The sequence below is a fragment of the Astatotilapia calliptera genome, chromosome 15, assembly GCF_900246225.1.
Source record: "Astatotilapia calliptera chromosome 15, fAstCal1.2, whole genome shotgun sequence".
NCBI classification, from domain to species: Eukaryota; Metazoa; Chordata; class Actinopteri; order Cichliformes; family Cichlidae; genus Astatotilapia; species Astatotilapia calliptera.
In genome coordinates, this window is record NC_039316.1 from 35781670 (window position 1) to 35808075 (window position 26406).

Below are 26406 nucleotides of genomic sequence, written 5' to 3' on the forward strand. Positions count from 1 at the left end.
ATGCAGTCTATTGTGGATACTTTCTGGGAAACGAACAGGCAATTCAGATATTTCTTTTGGAGACTTAATGCGTTTTTACATTTAATTTTTTTTTTATCTAAAGCTTAGCTATTCATTGGGCACAATATGTTCTTCCGGTAAAAATGCCCTGTGAGAAAAAATTCAATTCTTAAACTGTTTGTCTAACCCATCGTGCTTTGTTTCAGTCTTTACAGCCAAATAATCTCGCAACTGTTTGCCAAAGCATATCTGTGTCTGAACCAGTTACATGCAGTAATTGATAACATATTTATGAGGGAATGAATACATATCATTGAGCTCACCTTTCAAAATGTCTCAACACTGCTGTGTCACCGGCTGTTTACGAGCAAATCCGAGACTGTGACAAAAGCACTCTTTTTTTTAAGCAAAGTCAACTTTTCTCTCTTTACATGAATTATTAATGTGATTTTGTGGTGAAAACATGCAAATAGAAAATGGTATGTAGCTTATTTTTACACCTACACCCTCGTAAAAATGAAACAGAGTAATTTACAAGCTCAAAGAATCAAAACCACGCATTGCAAGACAGGCAAAAGCTCCACGCAGTCAAGAACAAGAACTGACATTTTGACTTGATAGATACATTAAAGATTATATAAAGGTAAGAAAATTCCTCCAGGCTATAGGTTCAGATCAAAGGTTATATTTAAATAATGTTTTAGAACTGAGTTGAACTTCAAACACAATTCAATCCAAGTCGACTTAGACTAAAATTTGCTAAATTAGGGTTTGTCCTTGTCCCTGTAGGTACTCAGTCAACCAGGTTGTAGTAGTCTTAAGAAGGCCACTGGATAGTTCACCTCTCATCCAAGATGCTTCTTCAGTTCTAAATCCCAAAATATAGAGTTGTACAATTTGTCCTTTTGCCTGTCTTATTGCTTGGTCTACAAATTTTTCATATTTATCCAACATAACCGCTTATATCACTGCAGTCTCATGCTATGCAAGCATTAAGTGACTCTTAAAGTATGGTAAATCAAGAAAACAAATCTGTAAATAAAGGCATTTCTGCAGACTTTGCACAGTCAGAGATAAAGAACTGGACATCTAATAAGATCCAGACTGAAGATAGGCCGAGCTTTACATTAAACTAATACATAAAGACAATTTTTAGCCCTATTGGTGAATTAAAGCCGTTTTCTGTCACACTCTGTACTTTTCAAAATCAGAGCTCAATAATCAATTTGCAGTTACATGTACAACTGTAGACTAACATTATCTTTGGCCCTAAGACTGTAGAGAACTACAGACGATTCTTATGCGGTGTTATACTGTAACCATTCGCTTCACATCAATTGGCTATATTTCCCTTTTTTCCCTCTCTGCTAACCCATCTGCAATTCTGATTCCACCTCTGTGCAGCCAAGTGTGTCCATTCCAGTGCCTGACAGGCCCACTGAAAGTGTACAGGCAGCCTCTTTAAGCTGCAGAGGATGACGGATAGCCAACGTACCCCACTGGTCGGGTGTGCTCATGTTTAATTCTGATTGCAACCTTTTTCACAGCCAGTCATCCAGGTGCTCAACCCAGGCTTCAGTCTGGAGCACCAGGGGAGCTAGAGAGAGTGTCGGTTCCGAGCAAGGGCCCTCTGTCCATCACCTTCAACATTTGCCTCAGCGATCATTCAATTTATTTTATAGCACCACTCCACTTGATAGCACTGACCTCTCAGATCCCTTGGCGAGTAATGAGATGACTGAACTGATCTCCCTGTTAAGACTCAAAGACAAACCATCTAGTGAGGATCTTCAAGAAAGTTGCTCTGTAATAAAAAGAGAGTGGGGACAAAAGGGGATTAATTTCAGTCAAGTGGTTTTCTGATTTCGAAGACAGCTGCTCCTAAACCCTGCTGAGCACTGGTAGCATTGTCCCTTTGGTTTGTCGTGGATGAGATCCATCATGAAATCTAAATACACTGAGGTTTTTTGTTTTATTTTAATGAGACGCTGAGAGTCTGACATGATGCCCCCCAGAAATTGAGTGAGAATGTCACAGCAAAGATCAGGGCTGTCAGGAAAGAAGTCACATTTCAATTTGAAGAGTGCCATGCTGTGGCCAGAACGTGGAAATACATTTGGAATTTGACTAATATTAAGAGAGCAAGTATTCTTTGTCAGTGATGATCCAAGATTATTAACCAGTGGCCTCATGGGCTGTAGCTATTATGCCAGAGCTGTTAACCCATGAAAAATAATCACGATTTGGGGATGGCACTGCATACTTATCCAAGTAATACTGGAAGTAACATCTCCAATGAAGCATAATTTCTGTCTCCTGTGGTCATATCAAGTCTCCATTGTGTCAACATTTCAAGAAAAGTAGAACTTTATGCTAAAAAGAGTCAGGAAACAAATCTTTGAACTTATTTATAAAATAAAAATAAGATTAAAAGAGTTTCCCGTGAGCAGTTTTTAGAGAAACTAAACAATGAAATTAGGAAATGGTATTTTTCCACAGTGGTGTTTAACATTTTAAGCTAAAAGCTGTGGGTTGTCTTCAACTACACCTTCAAGCCTCAGACAACAGATGTAATGGTAATCATGATGAAACCAGACCATGCCGAAAGAAACAAAAGAACCTTTAATAGATTTTTATTTCAGATAGAGAGACAAATATACTTTATTTACCATGCTGTTCAAAAATCTCGAGCCACCCATTCAAAGCTCTTCTTTGGATGTTGGCTGCGTTTTACTCTGTTCCCTATCAAAATGATCCTACACTGCTTCAGTAATGTTGAGGTCCAGCCTCTGGGAAAACCAATCCATAAAAGATAGTGTTTCACTGGGTTTTTTCTATCCTTACTGCATTGGCAGCATGTTTGGCATCATTATCGAGCTGAAAAAATGAAGCAATTGCCAATCAGATGCTTTCCAGATAATATTGCATGGTGGCTTAAAATCTGATGCTGTTTTTTCTGGTCAAATTTCATCAATTTTGAGAAGATCTCCAAAACCACTGGCTGAAATGCAGAGCCTCTACTATGTTTTACAGACACTCACTGTTCCAGCTCCCATCTGATCTCCTCCATACATATGGATGATGTTTCAAGTTTGGATGAATTACTCAAAATGACCTTTTGCCACAGATTTTTGGTACTATCAAAAACACTATGAACATGGCATCATGGCAAAGTCATTTTTTACAGATTTCATTGTGTTTCATCATAGTTTCACGCCATAATCTTCGGTCGTTGAAACTCAGCTTGCATTGGCTGTTCCAGCCTGGAGCCTGAGCCACAGTTTGAAAATGATGCTAAACCTTGGTCGTATATTAAACATTAATAAAACAAATTTTCACTAAAATAACACAGAGATACTTAAATCAATTTAAATATATGCGTCGCATACACACGCTGCAATAACTGAAGGCTATAAAACCAATCATTTCATACATAACGTACACATCACCAGTCTCTTTTTTTTCCAGCGCTCTGTCACATCTACACCCAAAGCCAAATTCCTTCCTGCCCCACTGATTAATGCAAACATAAATCAGACCTTCAGATGATTGCTGTAAACAGTATTGATAGTCCATGTGGCCTTGGTGTCAGCACGTTTCTCCATGTTTATGTGAACCGTTGCCCATGCTTCTTTCTACACCACCTGCTCATTAGCATCTCACCAGCAAACTACAGCGCAGCCTAATTCCACTGGGAGGAAAGCATGAAGGGGAAAGTCTGGAGGCAGAAAGAGAAGAGGTGGTTAGTGTGAGAGAAACTTGGAGGCTGAAAGGGAGGAAGTGAAAAGGAAATTGGGGAGAGGAAATTAAGTCAGTGACAGAAAAACGTAAAAGAGTTTTGCAAAGAGGAAGTGGCTGAGAGTGTGGAAGATGGAGAGGAAGAGAAATCTGGCAGAGCCAGAAGTCCTTGAAGATGAGAAACAGAGAATGTGACACTTGGAGAGGGTGAGGACAGCTGTGTCTTCTTGATGGCACAGGGTAGCGTTTGGGTCCTGTCTGTCTTGAATGCATACCATGAATTTTTCTCCTGTGAATTTCTAAATAACGCTTTTCTTCTTCGACAGCCTCTGGAGAGAAAGGTAGCCTTCCCCTGGGTTAGCATAAGAGAATGACAGTTGGGGTGTTTTTTTGGAAGAAAGAAAAAAAATTATATGACAAACTCAGTTGGGCTGTTGAATCTCAATTATTCTCTTTGGCGCTCTCAAACACAACTGTCTTGACAGCGCTGAGCCTTCAGCCCAGTCCCAGGCAGTCCTTCAGGCTTACTGCAGAGGAATGCAGAGCAGGACTGACGGAGTTATAAATATCCCATCTTCTCCTACATTTGTTGTGATTAAACACTTTTTGAAGTCCACACACAAGAACAAGGAAAAAAAAGAACCTTTCTTTATTAATGTGATATTGTTTAGGTTCAAAGCCCCCACTCACAGTTTCCACAGCACTTCTCGTGATTGTGCGCAACATGGGCCAGAGCCTCATGATAAGGATCATGCTCATTGAGACAATTTAATGCTATTTCTAGGGAATTTCTCTCCCCAGACTGATCCCTTTGAACTGGTTAAATTAGCACGGAAACACTATTTTCCACTCCATTCCCCAAAATAAATGAATAAATACATACAACTTGCTCTTTCTGTCGATAAAAGAGCCATATGGAGGGCTAGAAAAATATCTCGGGGAAAGAGTGGGAGAAAACTTCCAAATAAGGAATTGGTATGATGAAGCAAAGGGGAAAACAATGTTTTAATCATTCGTGATTCATGACTGATAACAACAATCGCCACGATCTGCACTTGCGTTGGTTTCGACACACTCTGCCGTTGTATAATTTTAACGAGAAGACAGAACATTGCAGAGGGGTTTCTGGCAATCTGTGCTGTGTGCTTTCACACCAGGTAATTTGTTGTGACAGAGGTGGTCTGGCCGCCTTAACAAAATATGTGCTCGATCCAGAGCTTTGATTTTCGAAGATGTGCTAATATTATTCCCCTACCTTGCAGGCTTATCCTGTGCTGCCCTGCCTTATTATTAGATTAGTTCCTTCCTTTTCCCTTAAAACATCTGGAAGCCATATCTGTGGCTACCAAGGACTTTAAAATCCAAGGGCAGGGACTAAACAGCAAGGGTATCATACCATAGGGGCATTTATGTGGCTGGTGGGACACAACAGTGTGGGCAAAACAGAGAAGTCAGCGGTTTTCTTATTTATTTATTTTTGGCAAATGACTCTTGGCAGCATGCTTTTTGTTCTGAAGTTAACTGAGTAACAAGGACATAGTCAACACTGGTCAAATGATTTAAAGATTTTAATCATAGCAGCTTTGGCTAAATGGTATGGACATTTATGCTTCATAATCCTTTGCTGTAGGTGCAAGGAACAGGGCTTGGTAGAGTTATTTAAAGGTGAGACTAGAAACCAGTGTGCGTGGATACTAGAGATGGACCGATCCGATATTACGTATCGGTATCGGTCCGATACTGACCTAAATTACTGGATCGGATATCGGAGAAAAATAAAAAATGTAATCCGATCCATTAAATATCACGAAAGCACCTCACAAAACTTGCAACACGCCGTAACTCGCCTCAGAACGTCGGAGCAGTATGCATCACGTGATAGAGCAGCTGTGGCATGCGGGACCTGTCGGTGGTCTGGATAGCATTTGGAGCTTCGCTAGCAACCTGGCATTTCATCTCCGACAAAGTTATCCCCGAGAGAAGTAAAGCAAGTGTGTAAGTCCATCTCTGAATGTTTGTAAAGCATTCCCACGTTAAGCTTAACGAGCGACTGCCTCTCGCTCTCCGGCTGCTACTTCAATCGTGAAACTGCTTAAATCAGCTGATCGGCTTTTCTGTCGCGAGTCTGTCTCTCGTTTGTTTTTGGTCCACTTTGCACCAGAAAGAGGAAACCAGCGGCTGAACAACAGCAGCACGTTTAAGCTTGATAAGCTGTTGTTACAATTTATTTAATATTACTTTCTACACCAGGATCTTTTTCTACGTAGCTGACGCTGGTAACTGTGCAGGGGCGGATCTAGCAAAGTTTAGCCAGGGGGGCCGATAGGGCATTAACTGGGAAAAGGGGGCACAAAGACATACTTTTCTTTCTTATTCTCATTTAAAATGTCTAGCTTTTAATAACTAATTATCTGACACCCAAAGTTTTAATTTGATGTAAAATGAATAGAAGTCAATTACTGTATATAGTGACTATTAAGTCTAATATATATATCCTAGTAAGCTATAGTACATTTTCCTTTGGGAAGGTACCATCTGTGCAGTCTGCAATTTTGTTGAAGAAAGATGTTGAATCTATTTAATATTTCTTGAAAAATAATTGATTTCTGTGCATTTTTTTTCACACTGCATCAAATTAAGGTTGATTACGTTGATTAAGCATCATGAGGTGGAGCGTGAGGGGTGGTTCCCTATTTTTTATTTATTTATTTTTGTTGTTGCTGGGAGTTGGAACCCTATTAGTTAGGTTGCTTAATATTTACGCTAAGTACTCTTTAAAATACCAGAATAGGGAGGATGGTGTAGGTCTAAGTTTATTAGATTGATCAGTATTGCTGAACTATGAAATATTTTTTTTGTATACAGGTATAACAGAATAGCTTTAGTGTAGTTGTTGTTTTAAACTTGAGTATGAACTTGCAGACTTGCAAAATGCAGCAAGATATTTTAAAAAACAGTTTTGTTGATTAAAAAACACTATATCGGATTCATATCGGTATCGGCAGATATCCAAATTTATGATATCGGTATCGGTATCGGACATAAAAAAGTGGTATCGTGCCATCTCTAGTACAGACAGCTTCAGCCCAGCTGATAGGATGAGGCTAACCGCTCCTGCCGCCAACATTGTTGGCTTATAGCTACAGTATTTGTGTTAAAATGTGAACGTGACTGTATTTCAAAGTTAAAGAGAATTTACACCTGTGGCATTGTTTAAATAACATATTTGACAATGTAAACCGTAGATCATGCACCATTTCCTGTCCATAGCATATTCCACTATAACCACACAGCCTAATCTTATACAAAGAGATGGCAAGGGTTCCGGCACTTCGTTTTACTCAAGTTGAACTATGAGTTTTCATTGAGCTTTTTCATGTGCAAACCTTATCAGATCTCAACCACTGAGTTGACACATCAGAAAGTACTCAGTTGATAATTTCTATAATGTTATCTTTAACAGTTTAGAAAGGTTAGAAAACAGTGACGTGGTTTATTTGTAGAGAAATTATAATAAACTTGTTTTATTGTTTGGTTTAGGGGTCTTGGAAGGAGCACTAAATCACAGCAACAGTTGTCTCAGGGCGCTTTATATTGTAAGGTAAAGACCCTAAAATAATACCCCAACAATTATATCACCCCCTATGAGAAAGCACTTTGGCGACAGTGGGAAGGAAAAACTCCCTTTTAAGAGGAAGAAACCTCCAGCAGAACCAGGCTCAGGGAGGGACGGGGCCATCTGCTGCAACCTGTTGGGGGTGAAGGGAGGAAAAGAGCCAGAGATTAATAGCAACACTAGAAAAATTTGCATTTCCTGCGAAAATGCAGTGTGGATGCTTAAAGCTGAAGCTGTCTGCAAAAAGTAGCTGAAAAAGCTGAAAAGTTGCAGAAATTGTAAAAACTTTGCAGAAGCAAAAGAACTTTGCTAAAATGTAATAACTTAGCAGAACTGCAATCACTTAGAGGAAACTGTAAAGCTGAAGCTGTCTGCTGAAAATAGTTGAAGCTGAAGAAATCAAAGTCAGTGTTTAAAAAGTTGCTGAAATTTTAATAACTTTGCAGAACAATATCAAGTTAAGAAAAATGTAATAACTTAGAAGAAATGCAATAATTTAGAATAACATAACTTAACATAACATAACAAACAAAAGTAGTGTAACCTAGCAGAAATAATATAATTTAGTAGAAAATTAAAAACTTGGCAGAAATATTACAACTTATCAGAACTGCTAGAAATTTGCAGAAATGTAATAATTAGGCAAAACTGTCAACAGATAACAGCTGAAAATGCTGAAGTAACCTCAAAGTTACTTGTTTAACTGTGAAAAATTACCAAAAACATTAGAAAAGGAAGAAAACGTGCCGGCAGATAAACTAATGTGGAACAAAACCAAGGTAAAATTGCGAGTTTGCACAGCTGGTGAAATCTAAAAATGGCAAAAAAACATAACAAAGGCAAGACCCACACAAACAACATTTAGGTAATAAATGCACAAGATGCTGCGGTCAGAGATTAAAACACCCAAAAATAATGTTATTGAAATGCCAAAAAGTGGTAGAAAGTTTAGAAAGTAGAAAACCAGTAGTAGAAAAGTAGAACATTCAAATATTTTTAGAAACATATGATACAAAATATTTACTCAGTTGTTTCCAATGATTACAATAATGGCATAAAGAAATAAAAATACCATTTGGGACAAACAGAAAAATATTAATAGAAAATGCAAATCAAATTGATCTAAAATCTATACAAACAATTGAAGCATCTGTTGGAATTGTGAACATATCCTTGTTTGCCATGTTTATGTTTATGGCCCTAAGATGCGCAGACACATGATAGGCTATTAACTGCAAAAATATACACATATATAGCAAGTGAGAGACAAAAATATATCCTCTGATTTGCTGGAGTTTTGTGTAAATACCATTTGGCAAGGATAAACAACATGTTCCTATGCCACATTAAAATTTTCATAAGCTTAATTTTTTCAATTAGTTTACAGTTTCCTGATTTGATGATAAATATGGTACCAATCTACAAAATACTGTCAAAATGAAGTCCACATTGTGATATATTTGAGGTGTGGAGAGTCACACAGCTGAACAATCGATTTGCATATTTAAAGAAACAAGGATCAAATAAAGAACATCGTTGTGGAATAAATTACAGTGAAAAATAGTCACTGCTTTGCGTTAGAGAGTGACTTATGATGAGGTATTAATTGGCTTAACTTTACCTCTAACATCTTTTCACATAGTGCTGTGACCAGGCTGAAATCCATCATAAAGTAACTGTAAACAGTAGAACCATTAGCATGAATGTTATGGTTCTACTCTGATCAAAACTCAAGTCAGCTGTGTGACCTGATATAAAATGATAAAGAGGAACACATATAAATGGATGTGACCTTTATGAACTTTTCAAAATGACTTTATATGTCTGACCCATTATCTATATATATTACAGCAGCGGTCCCCAACCCCCGGGCCTCGGACCGGTACCGGTCCGTGAGTCGTTTGGTACCGGGCCGCGAGAGATGAGGCTCAGGTGTGAAATGTATCGTTTTCAGGGTTTTTATCGGTTTTCAGCGTTATTTTGTTATCGTTTTTATCGTTTACTCGGTTTTCCTGGGTCTTTTGACGTGTGTTATGAATAAATTTTCTTTTTTTCGGTACCGGTACTAGTTTTATTTTGTTATATTTATCCGCGACACCTTAAAGGCCGGTCCATGAAAATATTGTCGGGCATAAACCGGTCCATGGCGCAAAAAAGGTTGGGGACCGCTGTATTAGAGCAGATGTGGAAAACCACTGTTAGACCTACTCTATACTAATGTAGTTACTGACACCCCATACTAAGGCAGGATTCATACAAACACACATTATTTATTCTCTTAAACACTTTCTTTTTTCACATTTTGAGATTGTGTAATTTCTAAAAAGAATACATGTAATGGTTCAATAGATATAGTTATTTAAATGTCCATAATAATCACATGATCATTTTTGTACATCCTACAATCCAGGATTTAGAGCTGTGTGTCTGTATGAATTCAGCTTGCTATACTTATAGACTTAGATATATTAATCCACTATTTACCCAAACAAGTTACATTGTTTGGGTAAATAGATTGGGTTTGTTCTACAAAATAATTATTCAACAATAAAAAAAACACAAAAAAAATCTGCACATTAATCCAGAGTTCAGTTTCATATGTCTGATATTGTTTGTTAAATCTGGTGACACAAACACAGTCAATAATTCATTGCTAGTGTGACATGTGGTCCTTTTTGCCTTTGACCAATGATATGCTGGTTACTTGGACCAGTTTAGTATTTGCTGTCACAGAGGAATGTTAACCATAAATCCAAAAGACAAAACTGAAAAAAATATGTTAATTGCAAACATGTTTTTGCTTAGTAAGAGGATTGAAATTACATGGAAACTGTCACCTTAAAGCCTCATTGTAAATATCATCACAAACAGATGTTTTCCACACGGTTAACAAAGCTCCACCACATCCAATCACTGCATATAAATCTAAAAGAAAACAAAAACAAATAAAAAAAATAAAATTAACACAAGGGAAGACTTTTGACTTAATAACTACGCTTAAAATAAGTGTTACCTTTGAATATTTGTGGGAAAAATCTGATGCTACCCCAAGAATACAAAGCCACACTGGAAACGATGACAGGCTTGCAGCCCTCTGTCTTCCTGGAGTCAGGTGCCTGATCAGTAGCAGTGAGTTGACAGAAGTCGGTGTCTGTAAGAGTGGCCAAACACTGATACTCTGTCCACTTGAGTAGAGTCTAAGAAGCTGGAATGCAGGCACACTGGACGAGCTTGTTCTAAAAAATACAGAAAAAGGAACATTTTATTTGTGTTAAGGCCTAAAAACTACAAATAAGTTATGCAATGAACAATGTTGAAATACCTTATAGGTGCTGCAGGCCACATAACCAGAATCCAGAGCAATCTCACACTCACATGATGGTGAGGAAAGACATGAGCTCTGCAATGAGGTTTGAATGTCTCAGTTGGGACACTGAAGAACTCAGAAGACAGCAATACCTGCACAGAGAGACAGAGTAGAAAAAGCATAGATTTGTAATCCATAATGTGAATTAAAACTCAAAAAGTGTCAACAAGTATAATCATTTGAGTGTGGAATTATTTATGCAATAAACAGGATTTTAATTAATTAATTGAATTAAAAACACTGACATTTTTTATCAAAGATAAAGAATCATACCTCTCTCTGCTCTGAGGATCACTGAGCATCTCTGACAGGAAATACAGTTTCCTCAGTAGGAGTCATCATTCATGGTCTCAGAGGTGTGTAGTGTGGCAGCATGATGATGGTCTCCAGATCAGGCAGGAGGTCAGGTGATGGGTGTGTCATCTTCTCCATTGAAGACACACTGGTATGGCAGTTCATAAAACAGCAGTCTCTGTGTGGCATGTAGTTATCTGTGCAGTCCAGCACTGATGGATCAGGTTTGGCTTAGCAGTTCATGAAGATGGTGTTAAGATGTTGTTGTTTCAGCTGAGGATGGTGAAGTTTGAAGGTTTTCCCACAAAGGAAACAGGACTGTGTGTGCCCTGTCTGAAAAAAATACATCTACAAAACATACAGTGCTTTTAACACCACCCACCCACCCTCCCCACCCACCCATCTCTGCCCCCAAGTGTCTATATAATGCTGGTATGGGGTGTCAGTTACTAAATCTAATTAGTGCGTCAGAAAGCGGGGGCTACACCTAAAGCCCCCGCTTTCTGATGTCTTTGTTTATTAGCAGCTTTTTCCAGCTGCTCAGAGAATTCTGACTTGGCCTTTATCCACCCAAACCCAAACCCACCCGGATAAAAGCCAAGTCAGAAAATTGATGCAGAAACTTTCCATGTACTTCTAAATCAGTTTTTATACAAATTCTGTAAGCTGTGAAAATGTTTTTCTCTACATAATGTATAATTATAGACATCTCTGGTAGCCTAAAGATAGTTTAAAACTTTTAACATTTTTTACCTGTAAAACATGATAAGCAAAACCTCATTCATCCAAAAAACATTTGATTCTACAAAATTTACTATAATCAAGAAAATATAATTGTCTGTATTTATTCATGTGACCCATAATAAATACCTGCATTTATCTGTGATTTATTTATTTACTATTTCATATTTGAAAGCATCTTGGAGGGGAAGATCTCGTTTGTTGAGATACATACGTCAGAGTAAAAAAAGTATCAAAAAAGGAGATGACAATTAACATCCATGAAAAAATGTATAAGTAGATTTAGTCATTTAAAACGTGAGAATAAAAAATAAATTATGTCCGTTTAATGCAGTATATTTCAGATCTGAGGTGCATGATAACAGAAAGCAGATCTCCCGGCTCTGCATGAAGTACAGCCATGATTTGGTGACATGATTAATAACATTGCAATAAGAAAGGGTCTTCTTACAGACAGAGTAGGGAAGACAATTTTTTCCAATGAAAAATATTTTTCATACTCTACAATCAGTAAACTCTGTAACAAACATGATCTGTAATTGTTTCAAAACTCACCAGACGACTTCATGATTGGCTCGAGGACAGGACACAAAACACAGGGTTGTGGTAACTGTAGTATGATCTCAGAACACCGGAATGGAGACATTGATCTGGCTGAGAAATAAAAATGAGGTCAAGCAGGGTGTTCTTGTCTGTAGTGGCAGAAGTGATCAGCTGTGAATACCCTCTCGACTGAAACTGCTCCAGAATCTGTTTTCTTCCACTCTGCAACTGGTTCTCATTAAAATCTCCACACACAATGATTGGGTGACAGTCCATTATTTCAAGTGAATCTAAAAGACTTACCAGGTTTTGCATGAATGGTGTCAAACTGTAGTCAGGGGGTCTGTACACAACAGCAATGAGTGCAGGGAATGGAGCCTGAACCTTCAACACTAAAAACTCAAGATCAGTGACATTATGCAGATACTGTTTTACCTGAACCTGAAAATGATTCCTCAAATACACAACAACTCCACCACCACTTCTGCTGGCCATGTGAGGAAAGTTTGTGTAGGACACATGTCTGTTGCGTTTGAACATGGTGTAGCCGTCCAAATGAAGACTGTCTGCAACAAAGGAGCCTTGGAGGTGAGACTCTGTGAGACACAAAACATCTGCTAAACACATTTCATGATGACTCTTGATGTCACTGATGTGAGATGGCAAACCCTCCGTATTGTGATGGATCAGTGTAAGAGTGTCAGGTCTGCTGGCTGTTTCTCTGACCTGAAGAAGAGGCATCATTTCCTCAACGCTGGCTTGTCTCATGGTTTGGAGTGCTGCAGTTACCTCGGGATTGGAGTAAATCTTTTTCTCATCCAAGTCCTGCAAATAGAGTCCACTGAGAGACGTCACCCTGCTGAGAGCAACATAAGCCATACCTGGTTCAAAAATGTTCTTCATTGAAACTACAGCTGTCTGTGTTGTAAGACCCTGAGTTTTGTGAATTGTGCAGGCAAATGCTAGCTTTACAGGAAACTGTCTGCGTACCGCTCCTTTAAACTTCAGACTCTCCTCTGCTCTCTCAATGTAAACCAGATCATCAGATGCTGCATTAGCACTGCGGTTGTGTCTCATAGGCTGCCGGTTGTCCATTCTGAGCCCCAGTTTGATTATGTGTCCATCATTTTCAGATCTCACCACCTTTACCAGTATACCAAAAGCACCGTTGACTAAACCGTTTAGTGTGTCCAAGTTTCTGGTCAGCATGACTCGAGCTCCTTCAGCAACATTCAGAGTGTCAGGTAAATCATTTCTCCCACCTGTAAATGGTTTGTCTCTTCGTTCCATTCTGCCTGTACGTTTATCCTTCTGGAAATCGTCTGCAGTGATGATTATGATGTTTGAATGAAGCTTCTTCAGGGTATCTGTGTTATGGGATTCCACATTCTTGTTGGTGGCATAAATGTGTAAGACCTCAGTTGGACATTCTTCTGGTGCAGTCACAGCCTGTGACAACAAATCTCTGTCGCACTGAGAAAGCTCATCTGTCTTTTCTTTGACTCTAATCCTGTTCAGCATCTCTGCAAAGGCCACATCATCTTTCTGACGCATGATCTCGGTTAGAGTGATCATCTGAAAATGTTCCTGCCATAGGTCAATCTGTTCTGGATCGTAAACACAGAGAGGTTTAGACTGTCGCACTGGTGGCAGCTGGTAAAAATCTCCAACAGCTAAAACTGACATTCCACCAAAAGGTCTCTGAGTGCCTTTGATTTGTTTCAGTCTTGCATCCACATAAGCAAAAAGGGGTTTTGAAACCATTGAAATCTCATCAATAACAATAATTTCAGCATTCATCAGCTCAGATCTGACTTCATCCAGTTGGTTACCAAGTCCTTGAATGGGTGGTTTCAGACTCCTGGGTAGTTTCAGTAGAGAATGTAACGTAGAGCCACTGATAGAAAAAGCTGCTGTCCCGGTAAATGAAGTAAGTAAAACAGTTGGATTTGATATGTCAGCTTCTTCTGCATTAGCAGGCAGTCTGCTCAGGATCTTTGATGCTTCAGAGTGAATACATTTAATCAGATGTGACTTTCCAGTTCCTGCACCACCGTTGATATAGAAGAAAAATGGATCTGGGTTCAAACCACAAACTCGCTGAATACACCAGTCTCTTATGGCATAGAACACGCAGGCCTGCTTCTGGTTCAGATTCTGATACATTACACGTACCACGGCTGGATCGACTGCAGGTTGTTCTCTGATGGCTCTGATCTTTGTTACAGCATCAGACTGACGACTGTAGTCAGGGACATTCTCCTGTTCGTTCTCATCATCAGAATGTCTCTCAGGAAGATTCTCATCACATTGCAGCCTCACAACTTCAGATTCAGGAGCAAGATTACACCATTCATCAATCACAACATCCCTATTTTGTTCAAACTCTTCCAGTGCACTCTCAATATCCTCAGAGTTCTTCTCATACTTGTCTTTATTTCTTTTCACAATCCGTTTCACAGACTCACTGTGGTCTGAACATGGAAGTCGCACAAAACCCGAGTTGTAGAAGGACTGATAGGTTTGGAAACATTGTGGTTTCAGTTCCTGCTCTGATCTGTGTGGAAGGTAAAGTCTCAACAGTCGACCATAATATTGCTCAGGATCTTTTTCCTGTGAACAGTGGTAATATCTGATTATAGCTGGTTTATCATTCTTTCGCCTTTGTACAAATCCAAGCTGGTTTAGAAGAGGAAGCACATCTTTTCCTTCATTTGGACCACTCACCAACCTGCACAAGGCAGCAAAATCAGCCAGTGACATTTCCTCATATTCTGGGGTCTCAGGTCTGCATTTGTATTTATCACTCAAACTTGTCATCCAAATATTACAGCTGTCATGTGTTGTGCTTTCCAGGAAGCTCATGGGCCGACTCATTTTTACTGGGTTATCATCTGTTGGTACAAATACAACACTGCGGGAACATTTTTTCATTTTTAGGCCACAGACTCGAGTCACACACTCCTGTGCGCTGATCTCTCTCTTTTTTGAGTAAGCCTGCATCACAGCTCTCATTTCATCACATTCATTGACGGTGTTCTTATCAGAGTTATCGATAACTGTCTTCAGGTATTCAGAGAGGCCAGATTCTTTCTTTGTTATATATTTACAGAGGTATTCTACACATGAATAGGCATTCAAAATGAATGAGACATCTAAATTAGAGTTCCAGGCTTCAAGCAGATCTGGGTTGTAATTGTTGATCCAACAGTCCTTTGGGTCACGTTTCAGAATCAGAGCTGTTTTCTTGTTTATGTTCTGGAGGCATTGTTCATACTCATTCATTGTCAAGTTGCATCGTGACAGAATCTGCTCTATGGTGAGGGAAGCAGCTTCAGGTTCCTTCAGCAGGTTCAACAAAGGTCTGAGTTTGGCTTTTGCAGCTTCAGTGTCTGAATCCTCATCCTGTCTCACAATCATTGTTCTTGTGGATGGTGGTTTTGGAAACCCAAATCTACAACCAGAGTTCACACTCTTAAAGCATGTCTTTGTGTGGTTCTTGCTGTGCTTTTGTAGTTCAGAGACTTTTTTGTGCAGTTCAGGTTGTTTTTCTGGATCAGGGAGTTGAGCTGAGATGTATCTGTCCACAAAGTCACAGACAGTTTGGTCATCATCCACATCTGCTTCTACCTTTTCTCGAATCCACAGCAACATGTGTATATGCGGACTACCTCTGTGCTGGAACTCAACTCTGTAAAAGTAATCAATGATCTCACCAAGGGGCTGTGCAGGAGAAAAAAGCAAATCTCTGAACAAAGCCTCAACACGCTTATCAAACATCCGCATGGTGGTTACTGGATTTGATCTTAGAATTTCACACTTTTCTGACCAGTCCAGGGCTTCAAAATCAACCTCTTCACCTTGCTGTCTCTTTATTGCTTGAATCACTTCAGGCCATCTCATCTCAGCAGCAGAGAAAGTGACAAAGAACTGAGGTGTTCCTATTTGACGAATCATACTGAATAAATCTTTGGTAGTTTTCTGCCAGTAAGCTGGAGTTCCTCTGAGTGGCTGCATAAATCTGATTGCATCTTTATTTCTTACCAGCTTCTCTACTTCTGTCTTACTTTGTAACATTCCTGATGTGATTTTGCGTCCATCTTTGGTCATAGTTTTACCTTTCCTTAGCTGTATTGTCATGCTGGAATTAGCCAAATGTATTTCAGTGACAAACTGTGAGAAAAACAGGTAATTTGTGTCTTTAGCAAATCTTGCATCAGTGTTGAAAAGCCTTGACTTGAAGTAAGCACTTGGTGTGAGTTTAAGAAGTCTCTTTTCATCCAGTGTATTCTGACCAGTAGGAAACTGCACAGGAAATGCCATGGCTTCCAAATGAGGAGTTCTGAAGAAGCTGACAGGATTGTTTCTTTCTGCAGGAGCCACACAATATGTGTTATCACTGAAACAGAGAATCTCTTCTGAAATGTCTACAGGCTGCAGACAACTTTCTAGAGCAAAACCTCCATTGTTCAAATCACTTTCTGGTTCCTCTGGATTTTGTTCCTCTGGTTGTTCATCACAGGATGCCATATTAATATCTTGTTCTATTTCAGACTCGTTTTCGCACAAAAGGGCATCTTTTTCATAGTTGTCAATTTCCATTAAATCTGCTTCATTATAATCATCACTTGCCATGCTGGCTTCATCACTGCTGTCATCATCAGGTAACGTTGGATCACAAAGCAATGCATCATCTCTGATAATAATATCTGTGTACTGTGGATGAATTTGTTTCAGTTTACGCAGGGCTTGAATGAGTTTAGACCAGGTGACAGTCTGGAACAGCTGATGGCCTTTGTAGCACAGTCGTCTTTTCAGCTTTATCCTCATGATCTGTGATTGGCTTCTGATCCTCGGTAAACTGTCAACTGTTTGTTGGACTTCAGATGGTACACACACCACATTACCACGTATGAGTCTCTGTCTCCCCTTTGGAAGAGGAATAATCTTAGCAAATGGTATGCATTTGGCAATCAGATGTCTCTCCAGAATGTTGAGATCACAAAGTTCAGCTGGAATATCCTGCAGTTCTAAACCGTTAACAGCAGCAAGCCTGGGCATGCATCCACTTTTGAGGGAACTGTGACACGTGTGACAGATATACTCCTTTTTTCTCTCAACAGGAAAGCTGCAGTGATCATGACATGCTTCATCACACACATGAACAAATTTACCAGTTAGACACTGCTGAGCTACAGTCTGGTGTTTTGAGTAATTTTCTCTTTTGCAGATTTTCACCTGATTAGGAAAAGAAGCTTTTAGACAAACAGTACAAACATAAGATGGTGCTGATTTAATGTTGGATCTGAAACGAGATATGGCCTCATTCATTAAACTGTTATCTGGATGACACTGTAAACTTTCAGCTGGTCGATGCATCTGACGATATTTTCTTTTTATGTTCATTGCACATCTGATATTATGCATCTGTCTAAAAGAAAAACCGTTCCAATATTTTACTCTCATTCGTTCTCTCATATTGTCCTTGTGTTGCTGCTGAAATTGTCTCTCTTCTCCATAACGTTTAGTGATGTAACATTTTTTTTTCTGTCTAAATTCTACACTTTCTTTATATAGGTTAGAAACATATGACCTCATGTAAGCTTTATGTTTCTCTCTGAATCCAGCACAAGTTCTGTATATTCTTCTTATACGCTCTTTGTGCTTTTCTCGGAACACGGGAGATTCTCTGTATGTTCTTCTTATACGCTCCTTCTGCTGTTCTTTGAATATAGGAGATTGTCTATAAGATTCTTTATATGTTTTTCTCATACGTTCCTTCTGCTTTTCTCTGAATAAAGAATCTTCTTTATACATCCTTATGACACGTTCTCTTTTTCTCTCTCTAATTTTAGCACTATCTCTATAGATTTTTCTAAAATGTTCTCTCTGTTTCTCTCTATATGTAGCATTGAGTTTATACAGATTATTTTTGTACACACTCTTTTTCTTACTGTGATCAGGATCATGAGACTTTCTACTAGAATCTTTTTTCTTTGCCTTAAAGCTTTCATCAAAAGTGTACATCTGTCTTTCTTTCTTTTTCTCATTTTCCTTTCTCTGTGGTAGTTTTTCTTGGACCAACAGTCGTCTCCTAATCTTTCTCCTTTGCTGTTTATTATGCTTCAACAGTTTATGTGAGAGTTCATCTGTTGTCATAGTTAAACAGGAGGCAGTGTTTAAATCATTCAGAGGAACAGAATCTTTTGTTACCTGAGTGTCTCTTACAGAAGATGCAGAGGTTTCTATTTCTAAATAATCAGAATTGTTCAGCTCAGCAGCTGGCTCATTTGAATAATCCACTCTGGATGACATCACTTCAGTAGCTAAAGTGTCGGCCACAGTTTTCTGTGTTTTCTCAGTGGATTTGGGGGTTTCAAATTTAGGTTCATTTAAAGCTGGTGCTGGAACAGTTGTGGCTGTTTGTCTGTTTTCATCAGCATTTCTTTGGTCAGCAACGTTTTCACTGTGGAACTCAACAGGCTGTAGCTCATAAGCACAGGTTGGTGCGATGCTACACATTCGGTACAAACGTTTGATCCTGTCAATCATGTCGTTAAGACGTGTGAATTTTAACATAACTGCAGTTCCACCACTTACACTTAGCGACAATGGCATTCCTGTAGACTTACGTGGGTGAGGATCAAAATATGCGTATTCACCTGAAGTCAGCCTGGAAACTGCGATGGCTGTTCCTCCCATGACTAGCAAAGCATAGCAAATGTCTGAAGCCAAACACTGTAGTCCCTGTTCAAGGCTCGGAAGATGATCTGTACCGTCAAATGTGCCATAAAGAGCAAACTGAGACATGTCGACTTGATACTCGTGTCTGCGGCTGATGATCACAGTGGGAAGTTCATCACAGGCTAGAAACACGCTGTTCACAAACCTCTTTCTGGCATCTGAATACACGGCATGGCCTTTGTCCAACACACGGTTAAGATCTGCTCTGGTAATGAATTCATCCTCGTGTAAGAATGACAGGAAAACCAAACTGTTCGCCATGCATTGCTGATTCCGGTACTTTCCATACTTAGCATTGGCCTGGCTTCGGGATGCACAGATGCTACTCACTCGTGGACGACTTTCACTGTTTGTAACCTGTACATGAGACGGTCCTGGAGCTTCTCCATCATGCTGCGTTTGCACAGTTAGCTGGGGTTTAGTCTGGATTACCTGCTGTACTTTAGCATTTGGCACCGATGATGAGCAAACACCTCTCTTTACCACATCTGCATAAGACACTGCGGCTGTCTGAACGCTGAGCTGCACTTCTGGACTGGGAATACTTGTAACAGACACCTTTACCTGTTCACCGGTCTGAGAAAGATTTACCTGTTCCTTCTGCTTTTGCCATCTAAGCTTCTGGGACTGTGACCTTTGACCTTTCCTTGGCATTTTGTGCAAGTACAAACTGGACCTTATATGTATTTATACACAAATGTATACAAAAATCAACCTGTAAACACTGAAAAACTCCTCAAGTTTCTATTAAATGGATAAATGTAAAACTATACAAATGGTAAAGTGTTCTTATAACTGTTTAATTGATGTAAAAGGCTGACTTAAATACAAACTCAATATAAAAGTTATTGAAAGATCTTTAAAAAGTTTTATTGTAGCTTTTTCAAAAACTGTATATTATACTTTTTTTTTTAACCAGACTGGTTAATGAATAGGTCTATACTTCTGTGAAGTAATATGCAGAATAAATCTCAACAATCAATCAACAGGCTATAATTAAACTCTTAGTTTTAAAGTAGACTTTGTGTAAATCTTTCAGATATCTAAAATCTAAAGCAAATATAAGGAGCTGTGGTGGTGTAGTGATCAGATGACAGGCGATGAGGATTCTTCAGCTGGATGTTCTGCAGCAGTCAGGAAACAGGAAGTCTGGGTTCTCAGGGCAGCCTCTAGATGACAATTGTAACTGAATACTTACACTGAGTGACAAAAAAAGGGTTTGTCCTTAAATAATAATAGTTTAAACTTGTAGTCAAATGTTATAGCCAGTGAAACAGACTTGAAAAATGTATTTGAATCTAATTTAATATTTATCTAAATAGAGCAGTCTGAATGTATATATTACAAAATAACCAGATTGTCTTATTACAAATAAACCTTTAAGAGGTGTATATTTTATATAATTTCTCAAAGTAATTGCACCTGTAAGCCAAACAGCCAATCAATGTTTATTCCAAAGTGTAATGCAAAATTAAAATGACAAATTTAGGGCTGTGTAAATAGTTTCTACAGTGACTTCTACTGTACTGTATATTCAACTTCTTACTTGTAATTTCCAGTAAAATGAGTGGATATGAGAGAGTTTAACGACAGGAAAGAAGGAGCAGTGAGAGCAGAGATCTCTCAGATTTCTGAAAACAGATCGTCGAAGTTGCGGTAACTTCAATTTCCAAAAACTTGGTTTGTTGTCAACCTTGGTTTGTTGTCAAACTTGGTTTCTTGTCAAACTAGGGCTTATGCTTGTCAAAATTAGATAGAGTACATGGCGGAGAAATGATAGAAGATAGAATCCCTTGTCAAAAAAGATGGAGCAGGGAGAGGGAGAGTGATAGGACAGACTGAATTTGCTTGTTAATGGCTTGTTAATGATAGAGGGAGAGGGTTTTCTGCAGCAGGTCACCTGTAAGACAAAAAGAAAGTGGAATTAGACACACTTCCAATAAACCTGGCTTTACCGTATTTTTCAGACTATAAAGCACATTTAAAAGCCTTTAATTTTCTCAAAAATAGACAGTGCACCTTATGTATGGTTGTGCTTACTGATTTCAAACCAATTCTATGTGGTACACGGCACTCTGTCAAATGTTTTAGTATGACTTTGGTAAGCTACAAAGCAGCACCACTTGATGTATCGTCGGAGCATGGCTACCATAGTCAGCACCCTCGTAGAGTAATTCGTACTGTGCTTCAACATAATATGGTGTGTGTGTATAAGGGCCTGGCACCTGTTGAGAGCCATGCTTATGTAGCAGATTTCAAACTGATCAATCCACATTCATCAGTCCATAAATCCTGAAAAGTAAGTGTATTGTTCTGTATTTTATGTCTTACAACTGAACAATTTTGAGAGTTATTGTAAATGAGTTGAATAAAGTTTGACTTATCTGTTTTGTTTGGCTTAATGTGCCTTAGAATTTAGTGCGCCTTACAGTCCGAAAAATACAGAACATATATATCATTACACACTGAAGAGTTGTACAGTACATTATTAGATTCAACTGAATAAAAATGTTTATCATATGGTGGTGGAACATTTCTAAGGACATTTTCGCATTCTATTAACACAATAAAAACAAACAGAGTCTGTAAACCAAGATATGGTGCTATAGTAACTTACTATAAACATTATATGGTCAAGCTAAACCCACACAATGAAGTCAGAGCAGACAGTTTCAGACCACCTGCTTTAAACACTTCACATGCACTCAACTCACATGATCCTAAATGCCCAAAGGTCTCAAATTCCCGTTTCTGTGTGTACTTACCTGGTACAACAGTATATCATAATGTCTGGGGAGCAGTTAACATAAAAGTAAAAAATAATTTACTCAGTATGACTTTTGGCAAAATGAAAAATTTGGAGACAGATGACTCCTAAACAGCAGTTTCTACATTTTTTCAGTCAAATTTGGGGCATGTTTAATACACACTCCACTAAATCTACAATAAACTTAGCATGGCCGATATTAGGGCCTAATTAAAAATGTACTATGATGATAAGAGAGATCTGTAAGTCTGGAAATGTTTACATAGACTTTTCTATGATCTGATTATTCCCAAGAGCTGTGCTGACTCACTGCACTAAACTGAATGTCCTATAATGAGAAACATTTCCCAGAACTGCACCTCAGACAAACCTTTACTTACCAGACTGAGACGATCAGATCAGCAGTCTAGAGAAAGGAAACAATTCATCAGATCACTGTTTGATGATTCAGACTGTTGAGCCTCTTCACACACAATCCAATTTACTGTGACATAAATTAACTAGTAAATTTATTTAAGGCTTTATGAGCTTACTGTAGTCTAAAGAGGAGATAAATGAACTGCAGCGTCTCACATGGCTATAGCAAGTGTAATAAAAGCATTCTTTACTACAGAAATACAAAGAATAGCCACCAATATTTGTTGGCACAAGTGCAGGATATACCAAATATTTCCTACACAGAAGCTTTGTGGCTCCAACATTTTCTACAACAGGTCAGTACTAGTAAAGTGTGAAAACCAAAACTTTTAAAAATGTTAGATACAAAGTAATTATATAAATCAGAAGCAACAGAAAACCTCATCATGTCTGATATGAATATGTAAATTTTAAAATAAATATTGACATGTTACAATAGCAGAGGTGCACCATGTTTTGTAATTAAAATTAAATGTCTTAAATTTTTACACTAAAAAGTCCTCTCATTGTACCCGTTGCTAGGAATATTTATGTATTTTGCAGTGTACCTTTTTGGCAACTTTTCTATTTAATTTTAAAACACATTATATTCACCAAATAAGTGATAAACGAATTAGACACACTGGCTGTAATGTACCTAACAATGTCCACTCACACCTCTGGTTCTCTTAGTTTTTCATTATGACTTTGTGTTTTTGCCAATCAGTAAATGGAAACATATCACAAAAAGTCAGACTACTGTATGTAAGTTGCCAAATGTGCTACGCAATGCCAGGTTCATACTGCTTCAGTTACAATCACTGTTTACTTACCAGCAAAGGCAAAACCAAAGATCTCTTTCACTCTGTGTAACAAAAGACAAAGCACAAAAACACAGAATAAGACAACTCAAATCAGCATCACAGTCAATACTGCATCACTCTGTGTAGTCCAAAAGATTCAGTACACTTCTTTGTTTACCACAGCAACAAACAACTCACCTCTTTTTTCTACACCTTATTAAAGATTACGTCTTCATTAAGGTAAAATGTGGTTTCATCCATTTGTAATAAGCCACACACGTTTCTCAGTTATGTGATAGCTCTATTAGTTTGGTGCTATTAGATAACACAGTAGATTTAATAAGCAATGATTTACTACACCTAGCTCTGCACACTTTATCAAATTCTGACATCACAATTTCAAAGCATGAACAATCATAAATGAAAGCTTGGATGATATTTTTGTAGGCTTCAACATTTGAGTTCGTCTGCATTCAAATTCTGCTTCCTAAAAATATTATCACCTGCACACAGTATCATTTAATATGCTGTTGTTTTAAATATCTACATATCATATTTATAATATTAATGGTGCACTGCTGCATTTTATTTATTTGAAGGTGGACGTTTTTTATATTTCGTTAGTTTTTCACAAAGTGAGAAGTTAAACAGAACTGCAGGTGAAGGTTTTATTTAAAAAAAAAAACAACCTGCACAAACAAGTGTTTGTTAAACAGTTCTTAAAATTTAACTAAAAAACTAAAATTACCTAATTAAAAAAAACTTCTTGTTAAGAGATGTTATTATTCTTATATTATGTGTTTCATCCTCACTCTCTCTCTCCCTTCTGTTAATTAACCCACAGCACAAAAACACACCGGTACAGGCACGTGACTCTTCTTCTCCCGGCTTTCAATCAGTAGCTGTGTCCCAAAATGTCGGCTGCATCCTCCGGAGGCCGCATTTGAAGGCCGATTATGTCACAGCCAGTCGACGAAGGCTGTCTCAAATGCCGCCGACAAATGAGTCCTTCATTTCATAAACTTTTAACATATTTTTAGGCGAGAAAGTAGCGGTGTAAATTGCAAATATCTGCTTGGTTTATCAAGACATCGCATATTTGCAAAAGTGTGCCGACGTTTTCAGAGACGTCTGTCACCCACCGGCTCGATGGCAAGCCGGGAGGGGGGTTCAGACCCCCGCTCTTTCGCTACTCAGGTTAAACATGATATACAAGTCACTCTGATAACTTAAAAATGTAATTGTTTGCCTTTTTCTGTGTTTTATTTGTTCTGGAGTAAATCGGTTTGGCTGAGATCAAAGTTATTAGATTATTAGATTAAATAAAGCTTTATTAATCCATCCGGTGGGTTCCTCCGGGATTTTCACATAGCTCAATAAACGTTAAACGGTCGAGAATTTACGCCAGTGTCCTGTTATATTTTAAATAGCAAGGAGCAGACGGCCGAGTTTATTAAACTCCAGCGGTGACGCAAATCTGAAGGCTAGACCGTCCAGTTTCACAGCCTTCTCGGTCCACGTAGACCGCGAAGGCCGGGTCCTCCGAAAGATGCAGCCGACGTTTTGGGACACAGCTAATGGCGGTAAAATGGCTCCTTTGAAGTTGCCGACCCTGCTGCTTCAGCAGCTAATCAGTGGTTCTAAAATGACGGCTCATTACCTTACAACCGAAAGAATGAGGCCGTTTTTAACTGACTGATTTGTGAAGAGAACTAACTTCAGCTTCCCTAACAGACTCAGAAACACTAACACACCGAATGAACCAAATACAACACAATAACTGTAATAAACAATCAAATGAACCATATTAATTTCACACTGGGCCTATAGCAGCTAGGCGTTAGCACTTAGGGCTAGCATACCAAACACTCCTTTTAAATAGTAAAATTACAACGTTTCACTAAAAAAGCAGCCATTGTGTTACTTTAACACGACTGGCTTCATAAGTCACTAACAACAACTGGGTAAATCCCTCATACAGCTTATAGACATTTCATTTCAGAAAAGAGAGACAGAGAAGCAGCGCTTACCGGTGGGGATCGAGCTGAGAGTGGACGGAGATTCAGGAGTCAGGCAGAGACGTTAAAAAAAGAGGCATTCACGGGTAGTGGGAAACTCCGCAATTACACAAAATTGGCATGGAAAACGTGAAAAATATATGTAAATTTAAATATTATTATACTAGATTTTTTTGCAACAAAAAGCAACTAGCAGAAATTTAATTCTATAAGTTTAATAAATGTTTAAAACAGGATTCTTTGAATTTGAAATAATGGTTAAAAGACATAAATAAACACAAGGTCATTATGTTAAAATGTACTTTATTATGATAGATTTATTTAACTGACTGCAGTAATAAGAACAGTCTTCTGCTGAACACCAACACCAAGGAGCTGGTGTTGGTGATCGCCTAAGCATCCTCACAGTAGGAGCTGCAGAGGTTCATCTCACTCCACTGCAGGACTCAAGAGGTTCAGGAGGTCCCTTAACCCCACTGCTATGAGACTTTTTAACAGGGACTCCTGATATGTTCATTGCACATTTGTTTCTTTTATTCTACTACATATTGGTTGTAATCATGAATTCTGAATTGCTTTAAAGCTGAAGCTGTCTGCTAAAACTAGCTGAAAAAGCTGAAAAGTTGCAGAAATTGTAAAAACTTTGCAGAAGCAAAGGAACTTTGCTAAAATGTAATAACTTCGCAGAACTGCAATATCTTAGAGGAAACATAATACTTGGCAGAAATACAATAGCATAGCAGAACTTTGCAGAAATATTGTAACTTACCAGAAACATGATAACTTCTCAAAAATACAAGAATTTAGGAGAAATAGTATAAGATAACAGAAAGAATATATTTAGCCAAAAATACTTAAACATTACAGAAACACTATGATTTAGAAAAATAGTACAACAGAGCAGAAATATTGTGATTTACCAGAGACACTGTGATGAACTATGAATATTGTAATTTTAAATTAAGACTATGTTTTAGCACAAATATTATAATTTGGCAGAAATACTATAATTTGGCAGAAATACTATGTTTCAGCACAAATACTCTGGTTTAGCACAAATATTATAACATAGCAGAAATACAATTATATAGCAGAAATGCTATATTTAGAAAGAAAAATATAATATAGTAGAAATAGTATGATTTAGCAGAAATACTGTATTTAGCACAAGTACCAAAAAGTAGCAGAAATACTATGATTTAGCAGAAATACTATGATTGAGAAGAAGTACTAAGATGTAGTAAAAGTACTTTGATTTAACAGAATTACAATTATGGAGGAGTAATACTTTAAAATGGGAGAAATAGCCTAAAGGGAAGAGTATTTGTGCCATGGAGTGTTAACAAGAATGTGAGGTCCATATTAGAAAAGCTGGTAAA

General features: G+C 38.2%; 1 protein-coding gene across 4 annotated transcripts; it reads right to left on the reverse strand.

The window, feature by feature from the left end:
- Positions 1-9982: 9982 nt before the first annotated feature.
- On the reverse strand, positions 9983-24237 carry LOC113037463 (uncharacterized). Of its 4 annotated transcripts, XM_026194565.1 has the most exons (7): positions 22191-24237; positions 13026-20943; positions 12779-12865; positions 12312-12691; positions 10995-11363; positions 10677-10813; positions 9983-10590 (listed from the first exon to the last, which is right to left on the reverse strand). In XM_026194565.1, exons 2-4 carry the CDS (start codon positions 19695-19697, stop codon positions 12686-12688), a joined length of 6765 nt encoding a protein of 2254 aa, XP_026050350.1. In that variant the 5' UTR covers positions 19698-20943; positions 22191-24237; the 3' UTR covers positions 9983-10590; positions 10677-10813; positions 10995-11363; positions 12312-12685. The 4 variants fall into 4 exon arrangements, with proteins under 4 accessions (XP_026050350.1, XP_026050349.1, XP_026050346.1 ...); XM_026194564.1 differs by having other exon boundaries at positions 12312-12865; XM_026194561.1 differs by having other exon boundaries at positions 10995-11348; positions 12312-20943.
- Positions 24238-26406: the final 2169 nt, after the last annotated feature.

Bases quoted from the DNA above. Each gene is read 5' to 3' on its own strand.
- LOC113037463 (XM_026194561.1), bottom strand. From the start codon at position 19,697: ATGCCAAGGAAAGGTCAAAGGTCACAGTCCCAGAAGCTTAGATGGCAA.